At 37.3% G+C, this 14707-nt stretch overlaps 1 protein-coding gene across 1 annotated transcript; it reads right to left on the minus strand.

The window, feature by feature from the left end:
• Positions 1-2660: 2660 nt before the first annotated feature.
• Positions 2661-14322, minus strand: Dimt1 (DIM1 rRNA methyltransferase and ribosome maturation factor). The gene is made up of 12 exons (XM_020179797.2): positions 14102-14322; positions 13780-13853; positions 11763-11849; positions 10411-10472; positions 10236-10329; positions 10102-10151; positions 8584-8707; positions 8356-8448; positions 7231-7295; positions 6279-6342; positions 4782-4888; positions 2661-3488 (listed from the first exon to the last, which is right to left on the minus strand). Exons 1-12 carry the CDS (start codon positions 14178-14180, stop codon positions 3446-3448), a joined length of 942 nt encoding a protein of 313 aa, XP_020035386.2. The 5' UTR covers positions 14181-14322; the 3' UTR covers positions 2661-3445.
• Positions 14323-14707: the final 385 nt, after the last annotated feature.

Here is a 14707-nt window from a genome sequence, read left to right on the forward strand (position 1 = left end):
CTTGTCCTTCACCTGAAAGACATTTCAATTTTGTGATAAAACTTCTTTGCCTAGAAAATGCTTCCAATCCAGGAAGCACAACCAAGAACTGGGATTAGTGAAGTATTTTGTTTCATTTACCCAAATAGTGATTTACTTTTGGAGCTCCTTGCCAATTTTATTTTCCACTTGATTAAATAAGATTGTGGACTTGATCCAGAGTGGAGGGTAGGAGAAAGCTTCAGCATTTCCTTTTAACTCAGTTAAATTTTCGTAGCAAGACTGAGCAGTTTTAAATACTTTGCATGCATGCATACCTCATCAGTGATTGTACATACCTTGCCACTCCTAGAGACAGCTGTGCTCATCTTCTTGTGCCTTGACTAAGGCTACTGACCCTAAATTTCTGAAGCACAGCCAAGATAAATTACATTCCTTACGTCATTGTAAATTACCTTACTGTGTGTACATTTTTACTGTATTTGAGACTTTTTGTGTGACTAGTTAATTTTGCAGGATGTGCCATATCGAACGGAACTAAAGTCTGTGACAGTGGACATAGCTGCTGGACCACTCCAACTTACATGTAAAGAAATCTGGAATTATGATTTTTAAAACCATATAACATGTGATTATAATTTTCTTAGCATTTTCTTTGTAAAAAAACTAAAATATAAACTAGTTGGTGTAATAAAAAGCAACAAAATTCTGAGAAGAGTTTTATCTTAGGATAATACATATATGCAGTGTGCATGCCAGTGTGGTATTAAAAAATTTAATAGTGTAGTTTGATCCTTACCAATACCATTACTTAAGTTTGGGGTGCTCATTAGCACCCCAAAATTTACCTTCTGTAAGTACTGTTAAAGGAAACTGGTTTCTGATACATGAACATTTATCTGTACATTGAAAGTAATTCATAATAGAAATTAGTTTGAATCAAGCGTAGACAGTACATAACTCTCTTGAAAAGGAATTAAGCTGAGGAATAGCTGACATTGCCTTAAAAGGCAGGTCTCACCTAGTTCCATCCAGTACCTAATGTGTGATGTTTCAACATGATTTGGGGAGAACAGTGTATTCTCACTAATACCCTGGTGGTCTACTCTTTAAATGATAGCACTTACTTTTACAAATTGCTACTCTTAAGGAAGAAAACTGGTCATTTTTCATGTAAATAGGGTGTTTAAAGATTTATATACTGCTCTAGGAGTTTTCTCTCAGTTCCCAGGATGCAGTCCAGGAGTAGATTAATAAAAAAAAAAAAAAAAAAACTTTCCAAGGATATCTTATTATTACTCAAGGGAACTACAAGCTTATTCATGAACCAAAGGGAAGCTATGAATAGTCACATGAGCCAGATTCTCTACTTCACTGTTCATAACTCAAGAGGGTAACTGTCAGAAATCCTAATACCAAGATGAAAACCTCTGAAAACATTAAATCTGTAACAAATGTAGATTTTTCATAATATGCTTATTAATAAATGAAATGGAATGAATTTAGCGATAATTTACTTCAATACATACACTTTTATTTTAGAAGGAACTCGGGTTTTCTTGCAGTTGTAACATATACTCTGTGCTTATTTCAAAGACAAAAGGAAAAATGGAAAACTGTTTCTATTGTCCTTACAGAGGCTGTTTAAAAAGACAGTTTTCAATACTGACCAATCTTCAAGGGGCAATAAAGATGTGAAAATGCTCACTGTAAGCACAACAGCTTAGTTCTATTTGCATTAGGTGGGTACTAGCTTCGAAAGATCTTTTTATAAATAAATATGCTGCCTTAAATACTATGATGGCTTCATTCTGATCATTAGTGAAGACATTCAAAAATTAGTACTAGTAAAATATCCCAGGAGGTGGTATAATCAGCTTTACAGATAGGGAAAACTGAAAGCCAGAAAAAGAGACTAAAATTCAGTAGTTCCTAGGGGATAGGGAAACCACCTAAGAAAGATGAATTAAATCTTAAGCTTTGTTTTCTATAAGGATAGAGATGGTGCAAGTGAACTTTGCAAAGTGATTTTGTGAGATATTAGAAAAAATATCAATGCTTAAGTATATTTAACATTCACGTAACAAAAGTAGCTTGACGCAGCTAAGTCAGTTTAATTTTTTTTGTTCTAGATTAAACATTCTTTAGTACTTAGACTTGAAAGCTGATGTCTGTTAAGATTATGCATTGTTTTAATTATACAGCAGCATTTACTGTAAGTTTAAAGTCAGATTTCAAAAAACATCTGTTTAGGGCTGGAGGTATGGCTCAAGTGGTAGAGAACTTACTTAGCGAGCACAAGGCACTGAATCCAAATCCCAGTACTACCAAAAAAAATCTGTTTAGGCAAACAATTTACCTTCCCTTCTAAGTTTACTCAATGAACCTTTGCTAAATTATTTGGAAATATTCCTATTAAGTTTTGGGTACAAATAAAGCCAAATATCAATGAAGATATTCTTATTAATTTTCTTATATAAATTAAATAGCTACTATTCTTTAATATATTATTAGCAAGTAGTATTGCACTGATTTTAAATACAGTAGCTAATAAAACTTGTTTGTGACATCTACTAAAATTCTCAATCTGACAATTTTTAAGTAGCTTAAAAATAAGCATTAGGTGCTGGCAATTTTAATTATCCAGAAGTGATAAATGGCAGGGAACCTACAGTTGTGGGAAAGTAGCTGAAAGCAGAGGTTTGAAAACCTATTTTGATTTACAAAACCCATTGAAATTTTTCTAAATTTAAAGCTGGCAAGTGACTGTCTCCCCAAGAAAAGACATATAATTTTATACTTAATTTCAATCTAGTTGAATTCCTCATTTTAGAGGGTCAGGAATCATATCCAGAACATGCCTGAAATTGCATGATGGCAGCAGGCTCACGCTTATCCAGAACCCTCATATAGTCTACGCTGCAGCAGGACAGCTGAAGAGACATGTACTGGAACAAATTATATAAGATAAATGAGGAAAAGAACAAGAAGCAAATTAACATCAAAAACTGTTCTACTATATACATGTGAATAAGAAAAAATGATACGAGGGAATGTGTGATTGGTTGAGAATAGTTTCACTTTACTTAAGAGAATGAGATCAAAGCCCTGAAGAGAGCCTCATAGTATATAACACAGTAAGTAGAAAAAGAGCAACATCTTTATACAATAAACTGTCAGAAATGGTAAGTTTAAGGTTGTGCGTACCTGCGGCTCTTGAAGATTTATGTACAGATTGGATTCTGCCCTATATAGTATATTCAAACAAACCAAAATAAAAAAAGTTTGGGTATTCAGAACTGACCACCTTAAAAATACAGGATAGTCAATGATACAGCAGTAGTAGTAAATGAAAAATATCCAAACAGATAATGTCCCAGTAGAGTAAAGCATAGTCTATCTTCTCAAATATTAGAAATATATCATCTTTTTATCTTGACCTTGAAAAATTCTGTTTTCCAAATGGCTAGGAAAAGTGGATACCTTCTGCATTGAATCCATGTAGCAATCTGGCAGGAGGGAAAAAAAGCCAAAAAGGGTGGTATTGAAAAGCTAGTTTGTGACATATAATGGTATACAGATCTGTAAATTCTAATACATAAATATATCAGTATATTTATACACTCTCCCACTCCTAACACTAATCAGTACAGAAATTATTCTCCAACTAAATTTATAAGATATACCTTAGTTAAAACCATGTCACGTTGGTGCCTCTTCTAACATAACATACGTGTCTTAAATTAAATTGGATTTGACTTAAATGATCTCTAAGACTTTTGCTATGCCAGGCTTCAGAGTTCATCGGCACTTTTTCATTTCAACATGATTCATTCAGAAGCTGAATTTGAGGCAGAAAAACCAGTCTTCACATTCTCTGAGCTGTTCAAATCAAATATACATTGTTTCTCTCTGCGGATACCTATACACTCTATATACTCCTCCAACTTTAGTTAGCAAACTGCCCCTTGAAGAAATTTAGTAAGAATGAAGGAAAACAAGGTAAAATGTTTCTGTATAGACCTGAGATTATTTTCAGGCTGGCCCAGAGGAAGAGGTTCAGATGAATTAAAATGTCTGAAAAATCAAACTGTAGGTAATTATGAATAGTGTTCTACACCTAGGTTTAATATCTAATAAAGACTTAGTAGTCCTGCTAGCCAGCCAACAAAACAAACACTACTTGTCCTACATTATACAGAACTGTTTCCAGCTTCGAAAAAGTCAAACCAAGGACTTTCATAACAATCTACCCCCATTTTTAATTCAGCCTACAGAACACAGACACTTTCATGAGTAAACTAGCTAAATAGCCAAAAACTGAAAGTCAGAGTCAAGAGTAAGAGCAAGGAACACAGACTGATATACCTGAGTAGCACTTGAAGCCTTATTCCATTTTCATAATACTTGTTTAGTTCAAGTAAAACAGATTTCAGTCTAAATAGCCCAGATAATTATGACATCCTTTTACTCAAGATGTATAGAACTTGCCTCAGGCTACAAACCAACTATTACTAAATAGGTAATCAGTTATTAAAACTGACATTCCATGCTTAAGATCTATTTAAAGCTATTCCCAGTAAGAAAATACTAAGAACCAAATCCAGTTATACATATTAAGATTTCTCTACCTTATGGACTACTTTGAAGGGGCAAGCTATTAAAAATAAGGCCATGAATAAGAATTGAGGGGAAGAAAGGAACATGTAAACATCACAGTGTACATTCAAAGCCTTTAAATCTAATCTGAAGGTATCACAATAAAGAAATGTGAACACTTAGAAAAACAAAAATGTACTTACCTGATAAAGTCATCTATGTCCATGGAACGGGCCCGTTTGTCACTAAAACCTGTGCTGGTTAGGATTTGCTGTATTTTATCTGCTATGCTGAAGTCTTCTGGTATTATCTATCAGTATAAGATTTAGAATAAATGAAAACTATATCTTCAATGATATATTTTTTGGCTCTTTTTTTTTTTAAGTTTAGTACAGTCATCTTTAATACATCTGTTATATGATGGGAGCATACCTCAAGGTGGTAGAGAGTTTGCCAGTACAATGACCTGAGTTTTAACCACAGTACTGATGGAAAAAATTACATCTCTTAATGACAGTAGGGAAAGTCTGAAAGTTTGAATAAGACTTGAATCTCTAAGTGGCTCATTTTTACCACATGACACAAATATCTTAAATAAGTAATCATGTATATTGCCCTATTGCATTTCTAAAATTCTGAAATAGTGTATTAGACTAAATAAAATTAAAACTATAAACTAAAATTTAAAACAATTGTTATCCTTTCAAAATAACTCACATTTCCTTGCCCAAATTTCATCTCACCAGCTAATTTTTCTCAGAGATGACCTCTCTAACCCTTAAGAATATTAAGTGTTTCATACTTAACATCTCTTTTATGCTAATGCCATGCATTTCTTAAGTATGTTGCAAACTGCACAATACATGGTTATTACTTTGTTTAAAAGTTTAAATTACACATGTGTTCAGAGACAGGGGCACATCAGTTACTTTGTCACCACTTCTGGTGCTCCCCATTTCTCTATGTAGATCTAGATTTCTAGCTGAAGTTGATTCACAGCATTTACCCAAAGATTCTTAATCCAGCTTAATATTTTTTTCTACTTAAACTGGTATTTAAGGACTTTGCTCATAACAGGGAGAATGGAGACAGTATTGTGGTACATTAAACCATACAAGATCTGAGCCATAAAAAACACAAAGGAAATTTGTCTTTGCTTCATTTAAACTGAAGGAGCTAAAAAGTTAGCAAAGAAATTCTTATAAAAGCATATATGTATATGAATAAGCACTCCAATACTTGTTTAACGGAAATTGTGAGGAGACATGAGGCTCACAATTTGAAATCTACTATTCACCCTATACTTTATTCTGATTATCTCAATTTCTGAGTGTTAAAGTTACAAAGAAAACACTAACTTTAAATTTGTAATTGCTATATGAACACCAAACAAGGAGAGGTCACAATTCGAAAGATGGCAAATCATACACAGTATTTTAAGTTGAACAAGCTACATATCCACAACTTTGAGAAAACTCCAATTCAGCTAAATCTGATTCTTGTTAGGGTAAAAAACAAATGTCAATAGTTAAAAGAGAAAAAAATCCACAGAATACACAGCAGCATTCAAGTCAAAATTAAGGATTGAATAGAATGTATATAATAAAAAGATCTCATAATAATACTAGATCAAACAATAAAAACAGCAAGACATTTTAAAAGAAATTATCACTGAAACAGCATAAGCAATTTCTACTTACAGTATTATGGAGTGAACAGTGAATTCTGTAGTTTTTTTCCAATAGCTGTTGCACTGCACTTGATCTATAAGGAAGTGATATCACTATTCCAAAATCAGAGATTACACATAATTTCATTTCAGTTTAGACAACATTAAATTCATGTTCCATTTGGTGAAATTAAGAAACTTTTAAAGTGTTGAATATTTAAGTTTATGAAGCAAATACAGTATTTTGAAAACAGAATCTGATAAACATTTCTTAAATTCTTTCTTTTAAAACAGATCCAGTCAAATTCCACACTCTGTTTTTTGTTTTATTTTTTTTTTAAGAGACAGGGTCTCACTATGTTGTCCTCACATGCCTAGCCTCCAGTGATCCTCCTGACTCAGCTTCCCAAGTAGCTAGACATGCAGACATACAGATGTGCACTACCCCAGCTTTTTAAATTCTAAAGAAAAATTGTGCTTAAACCCGCACACATTCCCTTTTTTAAAAAAAATCCCAAGACTCTCAAACTAAATCTACACCAGTCTTTTACTCTTGGACCTCAAGTTGTGTTAAGAGTTTTAAATTTAATAAAATGGCACAAGGCCAGGCTGGAGGTATGGCTCAAGCAGTTACCACACCTGCCTGCCAAGGGAAAACGCTGAGTTCAGACCCCAGTACTGCAAAAAACTAAAAAAATTAAAATGACACAAATCCTTCTCAAGTGTGAAAAGATCCATCACTGTCCCTTTTTTAAACAAATTTCAAATTGGGACATTTTTCGCTTTTGAAAAAAAACAAAAACCTGATCTGACTCCCAACTCCAGAAACTCTTAATTCCTCTGCCTCCAAACATAAAAAATTAGTTTATAAGGTGAAGTTTCTCTGGACATGAATAATCTTTGTTTTAGAGTGGCAGTTTGGGAAAAGGATCAAATTCTGGAGCACTGATCATTCATGCATTAGAAATTAGTAAAATACTTACTTAAATGCAGCAGACAGTGTCTTGTTTTTCCTAACAAAAGTGATCCTTACAAGGCCATCCCATTCCTGAAATACAAGATGGATGTTTTCTTAAAAATACCAAACTTTTCATCTATTCCTAGTAGGAATAGATAAAATTCTAATAGTTAAAATTAGGGGAAAGTTCTGCAGTGATGAAAATGATCTGTACCTTGATTTGGCTAGCACAAATGCAAAAAATGTATACTTGCCCTTTTGCACACTTTACTAAATATATTATTTTTCCATTGAGGCTCACTGGGTATATTTTTATCCTCAATTTTCATTGGAAAAAATATAAAATTGTTCCACATGTGAACAAAGAATAGCTTGACATCTATTCAAGTCTAAGTATCACTTTCAAAAATAAGATTCAAAACAGACATGATTTAGGATACAGCCTATACAGCACACCCAAGTCTCCTTGAAAGGAGATGACAAACTATTCCATCTACTACCATTTTGTCACACAATCATCTTTCTCTAATGTAACTGTAGCAAGGTTTTACATCAAATGATCCGAATCTTTTTTTTCTTTTTATTTCTTCTGTTTTTTTTCACTTTCTTCTTTTTGGATTCTTTTTTTTTTTTCATCATTAAAAAAAAGAAGTTTTATTAAAATGCTCTCAACACACACAAAAAAAGTGTTCCCCACAAGGGCTGGGGAAATAGGTCAATGGCAGAGCACTGGCCTAGCATAAGTGAAGGCCTGGGATTCAATTTCAAGTACCACAAAGGAAAAGGAGGAAAAAAAAAAGTGTCTACAATATTACTCAAAACATAAAAACACAATTATTTCCATTTTACCTTGTTTTCCAAGTATTATTCAAATAGACAAGTTTTCCACAACTATAAAGCAAAACGTAATTGCATTCTAATCACTGTGCCTTTTAAAACAGTTTCCATTGGTTTTTTGGGGGTTTTTTTTGAGATCGTCATAACTATCTTGCATCAAATTATTCCAACTACTCCATCACAAAGATGTGTCATAATGCACATTTTCCCATGTCTGGACATTTAAGTTAATTCAGTATTGTCTGCTGCTTTACATGCATGTCTTCCAACCTGGACCTTTTCCCTTTATAATGACTTAGTATTTTAGGCTCACCTGAAAATTGGTGGGTGGTGGTGGATTCTTAGGTTCTATTCTTACAACACTGGATTCCACCTTGGGAGGTGGTCTGAAGTTATTCTTTCCAACCTGTTAATCAGAAAACATTTAGTCCTCTCAAAGACAACATTTATTTTGTAATCAAAAATGCTCTCCTCACAGAAAGCAAAGCTATTGCTCATCAATGCATTAAACTAGACTATTTCAATAATAAAAATCACTTACTTTCATTAGATGGTCCACACGTGCTAACAGCTGTGTATTAATTGATAGCCTGCAGTATAACTTATCTCCAGGTTTTGCAACCAGTCGGAGAGCAAATTCTCTTTGAAACATAAGTATAGCACACCTGAAAAGAAAGCAGAAAAGAATAAGGAAATGGTCAGTTCCTTCAACTATAAACGTATTTTAATATAATGAATTTTTTCGGAGGGAAATAGCACAGCAGTAACTGTGGTTAGAGGACAATTAGTTCAGCTGGTCAGAATTTAGAGCACTTTCAGCTTTACCTTTATACCACAAAATGATACAGCTAGCTTTTTGTTTTATAATGGCTATACTGCTAGCCCCAAGGAAGATGGCATGCCCTCAATGATCAGATGATCATGTATTTCAGATGCACTAGTCCATCATCCCTTCTACAAAAGCAATAAAGTTGACTCCATAGCAGAATTGTGGTTTGTGGGGTAGCAAACACTCTAAGGAAGAGGTGAGGTGGAAAGGCAGGTTAGAGAACATCCTTAAAACTGCACTTCCCCTTACTCCCTCCTCCCCCCTCCCACTTTATTTTTGTGGTACTGGGGTTTGAACTCAGGGCCTCAAGTTGCAGGGCAGGTGCTCTACCACTTGATCTATGCCCCCAGCTCTTTTTTGCTTTAGTCAGTTCTCAGGTAGGATCTCACACTTGTGCCACATATACCACCATATCCAGCTTATTGATTGCGATGGGGTCTCAATAACTTCACCACACACTGGGCTTACTTTTTGCCCGGGCTAAAGTCATAATGCAAGCTTCTCAATCACTGCCTTCCAAATAGCGAGGATTACAGGCATGAGCACTACACTGGCCTGGCTTTTTTGATAATGAATCACATTAAGAAATGTGTTTGGACCCAGATGCCAGTGGCTCATGCCTGTAATCCTAGCTACTCAGGGGGCAAAGAGCAGGAGGATTGCAGTTCAAAGCCAGCCAGGGGAAATAGTTCATGAGACCCTATCTCGAAAAAAACCATCACAAAAAAAAGGGCTGGTGGAGTGGCTCAAGGTGTAGGCCCTGAGTTCAAACCCCAGTACTGCAAACAAAAGAAATGTATTTGACCTGGCACCATGGCTCAAGTGGTAGAGCACCTACCTAGTAAGCACAAGGCTCTGAGTTCAAACACCAGTACCACAAAAAAAAAGAAAAAGAAGAAATGTATGACATACAAAAATATCTATGTATATATGTTTATATATCTCAAACAGAACGTTCATGAAACTATAGCCAACTGAACCATACGCAGGTAATAAAAGTTTGATGCAGATAAATGGCAGAGGCCTAGAAAGTAGGGAAAGGCACACTCACACACTTCCACCCCCAAATGACTTCCATCAATTCGAAGAGAAACACCTCCATATGAATCAATATTTTCCTATAAAAATTCTCTATTACTCTCTTAACTGACTTTATTTTCAGCTGTGTTCCTGGCCTAAACTGTCAATCTTTCTAACATTTGGCAATAACTCTGGTCTTTTATCACAAACCTGAAAAAAGGTCGATGCAGCAACAACTTGAAGACAAAAGGAGAAGAAATCTGTAAGAGAATTACTAGTTACTTCCAGGAAGAACACACCTGACAAGCACTTAGTGTGATGTTTCTGACAATTTGAGGACATACCTGATAAGGCAAATTTGCCACACAAGCATCAAAGAATGGCAAATCTGATTTCAACACATCACCCACCATCACTTGAAGTTTGCTGGCCAGAGGCCTGATAGTTAAGAAAAGAAATTTAAGAAAAATGTTGTTTCATGAGACTGAAATGTCTTTTAATTCTACTATGTATACTCACGTGCCCTGAACCCTTTTGTGAAGTTCAGCTACTAGCCTTGGGTCAAGTTCACAGGCAACTACCTAAATTAATAACAACAAAAAGTTTCTTCAGGTTAATTAAATAACATATATCTTTTCTTATTATCCAAATAGTAACTCATACACAATTTATATGATTTAAACTTTTTTCTTCTATCATCAATATTCCTTCAAATTTATTCTAATACCAAAAACAGCAGACAAGATTATGTGAGAATATATATATATTTCTTTTGTGGTACTGGGGCTTGAACTCAGGGCCTACACCTTGAGCCACTCCACCAGCCCTTTTTTATGAAGGGTTTTTCTGAGACAGGGTCTCGCAGAACTATTTACCTAGGCTGGCTTCGAACCCCTCCAGATCTCTTGCCTCCTGAGTAGCTAGGATTATAGACGTAAGCCACTGGCGCCTGGCTGTGAGAATTCTACTCATATGATAATTAACATAATTATCCTATTTCATGTCTCTATGCTTTGCAGTCTCAGATAATGAAAAGAATATGTATTTGTATAGTCAGCATTTTTAGAGAGAAGCATACAGGGCACCAAAAAAAGAAAAAAGAAAGGCATCAGCATTATTGAGCACCTATACCAGAGAGGTTAAGTATTTATTTCCTAATATCTGTCCTGTGCCTTGAAGAAATTATGGTGATAAGTGTGTTTTGCTATGAAAGGCTCCTCTTCAATGACTCCCACTTTCCCTAGGCTCTAGAAGAGTTCCTTTTCCTTCCCCTGAAGTTTGTGGATGTTAACTGCTTCTTGTGTGGCTATTCTCTACCATGTTACTAATACTCACTGCTTTCCTTGAACCTCATCCCCATACAATTTTAGTCTTTTCATTAAATTCTCTTCAGACAAGCCCTTTAAAATGTGTCACCTGATTCCACCAAGGACACCACAATGGTTCCATTTAATTGGTAGCTAGGTCAGCCAATAAAGCAGGTCTCAGTAGTGTTACTGCAGTCTCAAGCACTACCTCTGCAGGTCTTCTCCTATAAAGGTTCCAGTAACTCCAACTTCTTTACTTTGTTCCTCCAGGCCTAGAGGTGGTTAACTCCTTTTTGCAATTGTTTTTGGATTATTTCAGTGTTCCCACTTTGTACTTTTAGTTCTCCAACACACATGTAACTAAATCCTGTATTAAATTCCCTGTCAATATTTGTAGTGTAGTTTCTGTTTTCCTAATAGACCTCATATTTTCAAAGATAAAACTTCTAATAAGAGATCAAGGATCACTATGAAAATAATAGCAATAAATTGGAACAGGTGCATATTTATAAACAAACTGAGCTTGCTCACATAGTCATTTGATACCAAATCCCCCTCTTTTACCTTTTTTGCCTTTTCTAACAACTTTACAGTCATGTTGCCAGTTCCAGGTCCAACTTCCAGCACCACATCAGTTGGTCTTAAAGCAGCCTAAAAGCAAGCACAACTTTAGATCTTCTGCCATATCTGAACACACAGTTTACCTGAACATCTTTGTCCATCAGTGCTCAGTTAAGACATCTTACTCCACCAGCCCTCAGAAGGTAGTCAGGAGGCTCTCAAGTTCAAGGTCAGCCTGGGCTAAATAGCAAGACCATCTCTAAAAGAAGCACCCTTCCCTGAAAAAAGAGGGGGAGTGGCTGGGTGCGTGGCTTAAGTGGTAGAGCCCCTAGCAAGTGTGTGGCCAGGAATTTAAACCTCAAGACTACCAGAAAAAAAAAATTCTTAAAGAGAGATCTTACTGACTTCGTTTTTAGACTTCATGATATATGTGGTTCACAAAATTACCTCAATTAGGTGCAAATGAAAATCTAAGACATCTAATGTAAGGCAGTACTTCTCAACTTTAGGAGTCAGAAAAGCAGGTATAACAGATCTTGCTATGATTGGTTTCCTGCATTACACCATGGAAATGATTCCAAAAGCCTCTTGTGACCAATTCTGTCCATGTCAACAAGTTTAAGTAGTAAAGGACTACATAAGATGAACTTGCCTGAGAATTACAGCAAGCTGGACCAAGTTTCAATCCTTAGTGATATACAGGTTCAAGAATGAGGATTAAAAGAAATAGTACAAAAAACTGGTCTGTGTGTGTGCATCCAGCTGCCAATATTGATAACTATGAAGAAAGATCTTTAACTATACTCTTTCTACATCTCCAGAAAAAGTAATTTGCACCACCTATATTTCATTTCCTAGCACTCAATCATCCATAACACTAAAGAGAATCACCAATAATCCATATACAAGGAATACTTGAAAGAATTTATATGTAGTGTTTTTGGAGAACAAACATACTAATGTGTGTGGTTTAGATATAGTTTAAACCCTGACTTCAAAGAAAACTAGCCGTGATAGAGTACTTAAGGAGTGATGAGAATAATAAACTGGAATTACAAAAGTCCATCTATGAAGTGGGTAATCCACAGAAAGACAGGATTTGGGGTCAGAAGAAAGTGAGACCCCATAGAGTGGAACATATCATGCAAAAGACAGCCTGTGAGTCCTAGACAATTCTTAATTAATTCAACCAATATTTACAGAGCATTCATTTTATTTCTTGAATTTACTACAGGCTGGCCTCAAACTAAAAACCCATACCTGGGATTACAAGTGTATCGCCATGCCCATGTCAAGTATTATTTTTCTTTACTCAAGTATTTATTGAGCACATATGAGGCAATACAGACTGCTATAGTTCTGGGTACAAGGTATTAAATACAAGGTCTATGCACTTATGAAACACATTTTAATGGTGATGATGGGAGGACAACTAACAAACCACCAAGTAGGAAAGAATAGTTAGTGCTGAGCAGAGACTTAAAATAGGGGACATTAGGTTGCTACTTTACACTGGATGGTCAGGAAGGCCCCTCTGAGAAGGTGACTTGTAGGCTGATACCTGATGACCCAGAAGAAGGCAGCCATACAAGTATCATAGGGAAGGAAACTTTGGGAAGAAGAAACTGCTAAAACCAAGGCTTTAAGGTAATCACACAAATTCACATGAACAATTCTAGTAACAGGGAGCTCGTGACTTCACAAGACACTGCATTCTGTAATTTACACTATCTTTGTGCTCAGCTGGTATCTGCCTCCCTGGGACTCTGACTCACAGGTTACACACTCTGGGGCCACACCGGAGTCTTCTCCCTCTGCTTGTGACAACCTGTCAGAGATCCAGAAACTGCATTCCCTGGAGTCTGCTCTTTAACTCTGGCTAGGGTCACCTGAGGCTGGGGGACACACCTAAGGGGCGAAAAGTCCCTTGCCCGAGAAGGCTGCCGTCCGGAAGGCTAAGTAGCCTAAAGAGTAAAATGAACAACCCAATCACTTTCTCCCTTTCCTCTCGCACACCCACCTTATCGATAATGCTGTTAACAATGAGAGGATTTTTCAAAATGTGCTGCCCAATCCCCGTGTTGAACATGAGTCCTGGAAGAAAACAAGAAACAGCTTCATTTCCCAACTACGATCGACGCCGTCCCACAGAAGAAAGCGGATGGTAGTGGGGAGATTTGTGCGCCATTGAGGCCACCGATCAGCCCCCTGCAGGCGGGGACAGACAACTGTCTTAAGTCCATCCCTGCTGCATACGAGGAAGCCCCGGCCTCCCGCGCCTCCCGCTTCCCGCCGCGCCGGAAGACCCGACCAGACCCCGGTTCCCTCCCGGCTATCCGCACCGCCGGCGCGCTTCAGCTCCCCGCGCTGCTCCTGTCGCGCGCGGCGGCGGCCGCTCGCCCCGGCCTTAACCTTCGGCATCTCGGCCGGAAGTGGGCCCAGAGGCCCAAAGACTCAAGGAGCAGCGAGGTGGGCGAGCCGCAGTCACTAGACCACGTGGAACTCGTACCACTCCGCGACCCACAGTACCCCTCACAGCGAAGGGGAGAGGCAAGGCCTGTTTCCCCACCCTCGCACTCTCCAGACTCCTCCCTCGTCAAATAGCTGGGCGCGGGGGCCGCCGGGAATTGGAGTCCCCAGCAAGAGGAACGCCTATCCCCGGGAGCCGCAGATCCCAGAAGACACCGCGCCGCCGAGTCCGCTAGCTTGGATTGGCTGGTTTCGATTAGGGGCGTGGCCTTTCGGCTGTTTGCATCCAGCTGACTGCGAAGGCGTGGGATCGTCTCTCTGCCTGCAAGGTTTAGGGTCTTCATGTGATGAATCCTGTGGATGCTTTCCCAGTCTGGGATCGCTGCAATTTAAAGACTGGGCCTCTCACGTGTCTCTTTCACCGTTTCCCTGCAGAATGTGGGTTGGAAACCCAGGATTTGTGGTTAAGGAGCTTGCTC

Source organism: Castor canadensis, chromosome 6 (genome assembly GCF_047511655.1).
Source record: "Castor canadensis chromosome 6, mCasCan1.hap1v2, whole genome shotgun sequence".
NCBI classification, from domain to species: domain Eukaryota; kingdom Metazoa; phylum Chordata; class Mammalia; order Rodentia; family Castoridae; genus Castor; species Castor canadensis.

Bases quoted from the DNA above. Each gene is read 5' to 3' on its own strand.
- Dimt1 (XM_020179797.2), bottom strand. From the start codon at position 14,180: ATGCCGAAGGTTAAGGCCGGGGCGAGCGGCCGCCGCCGCGCGCGACAG. The intron at 10,152-10,235 runs GTATGTCCTCAA...ATTCTCTTACAG, and splicing joins TGGCAAATTTGCCTTATCAG to ATTTCTTCTCCTTTTGTCTT. The intron at 8,708-10,101 runs GTTTGTGATAAA...CTTTCTTTTCAG, and splicing joins CTGCATCGACCTTTTTTCAG to GTGTGCTATACTTATGTTTC.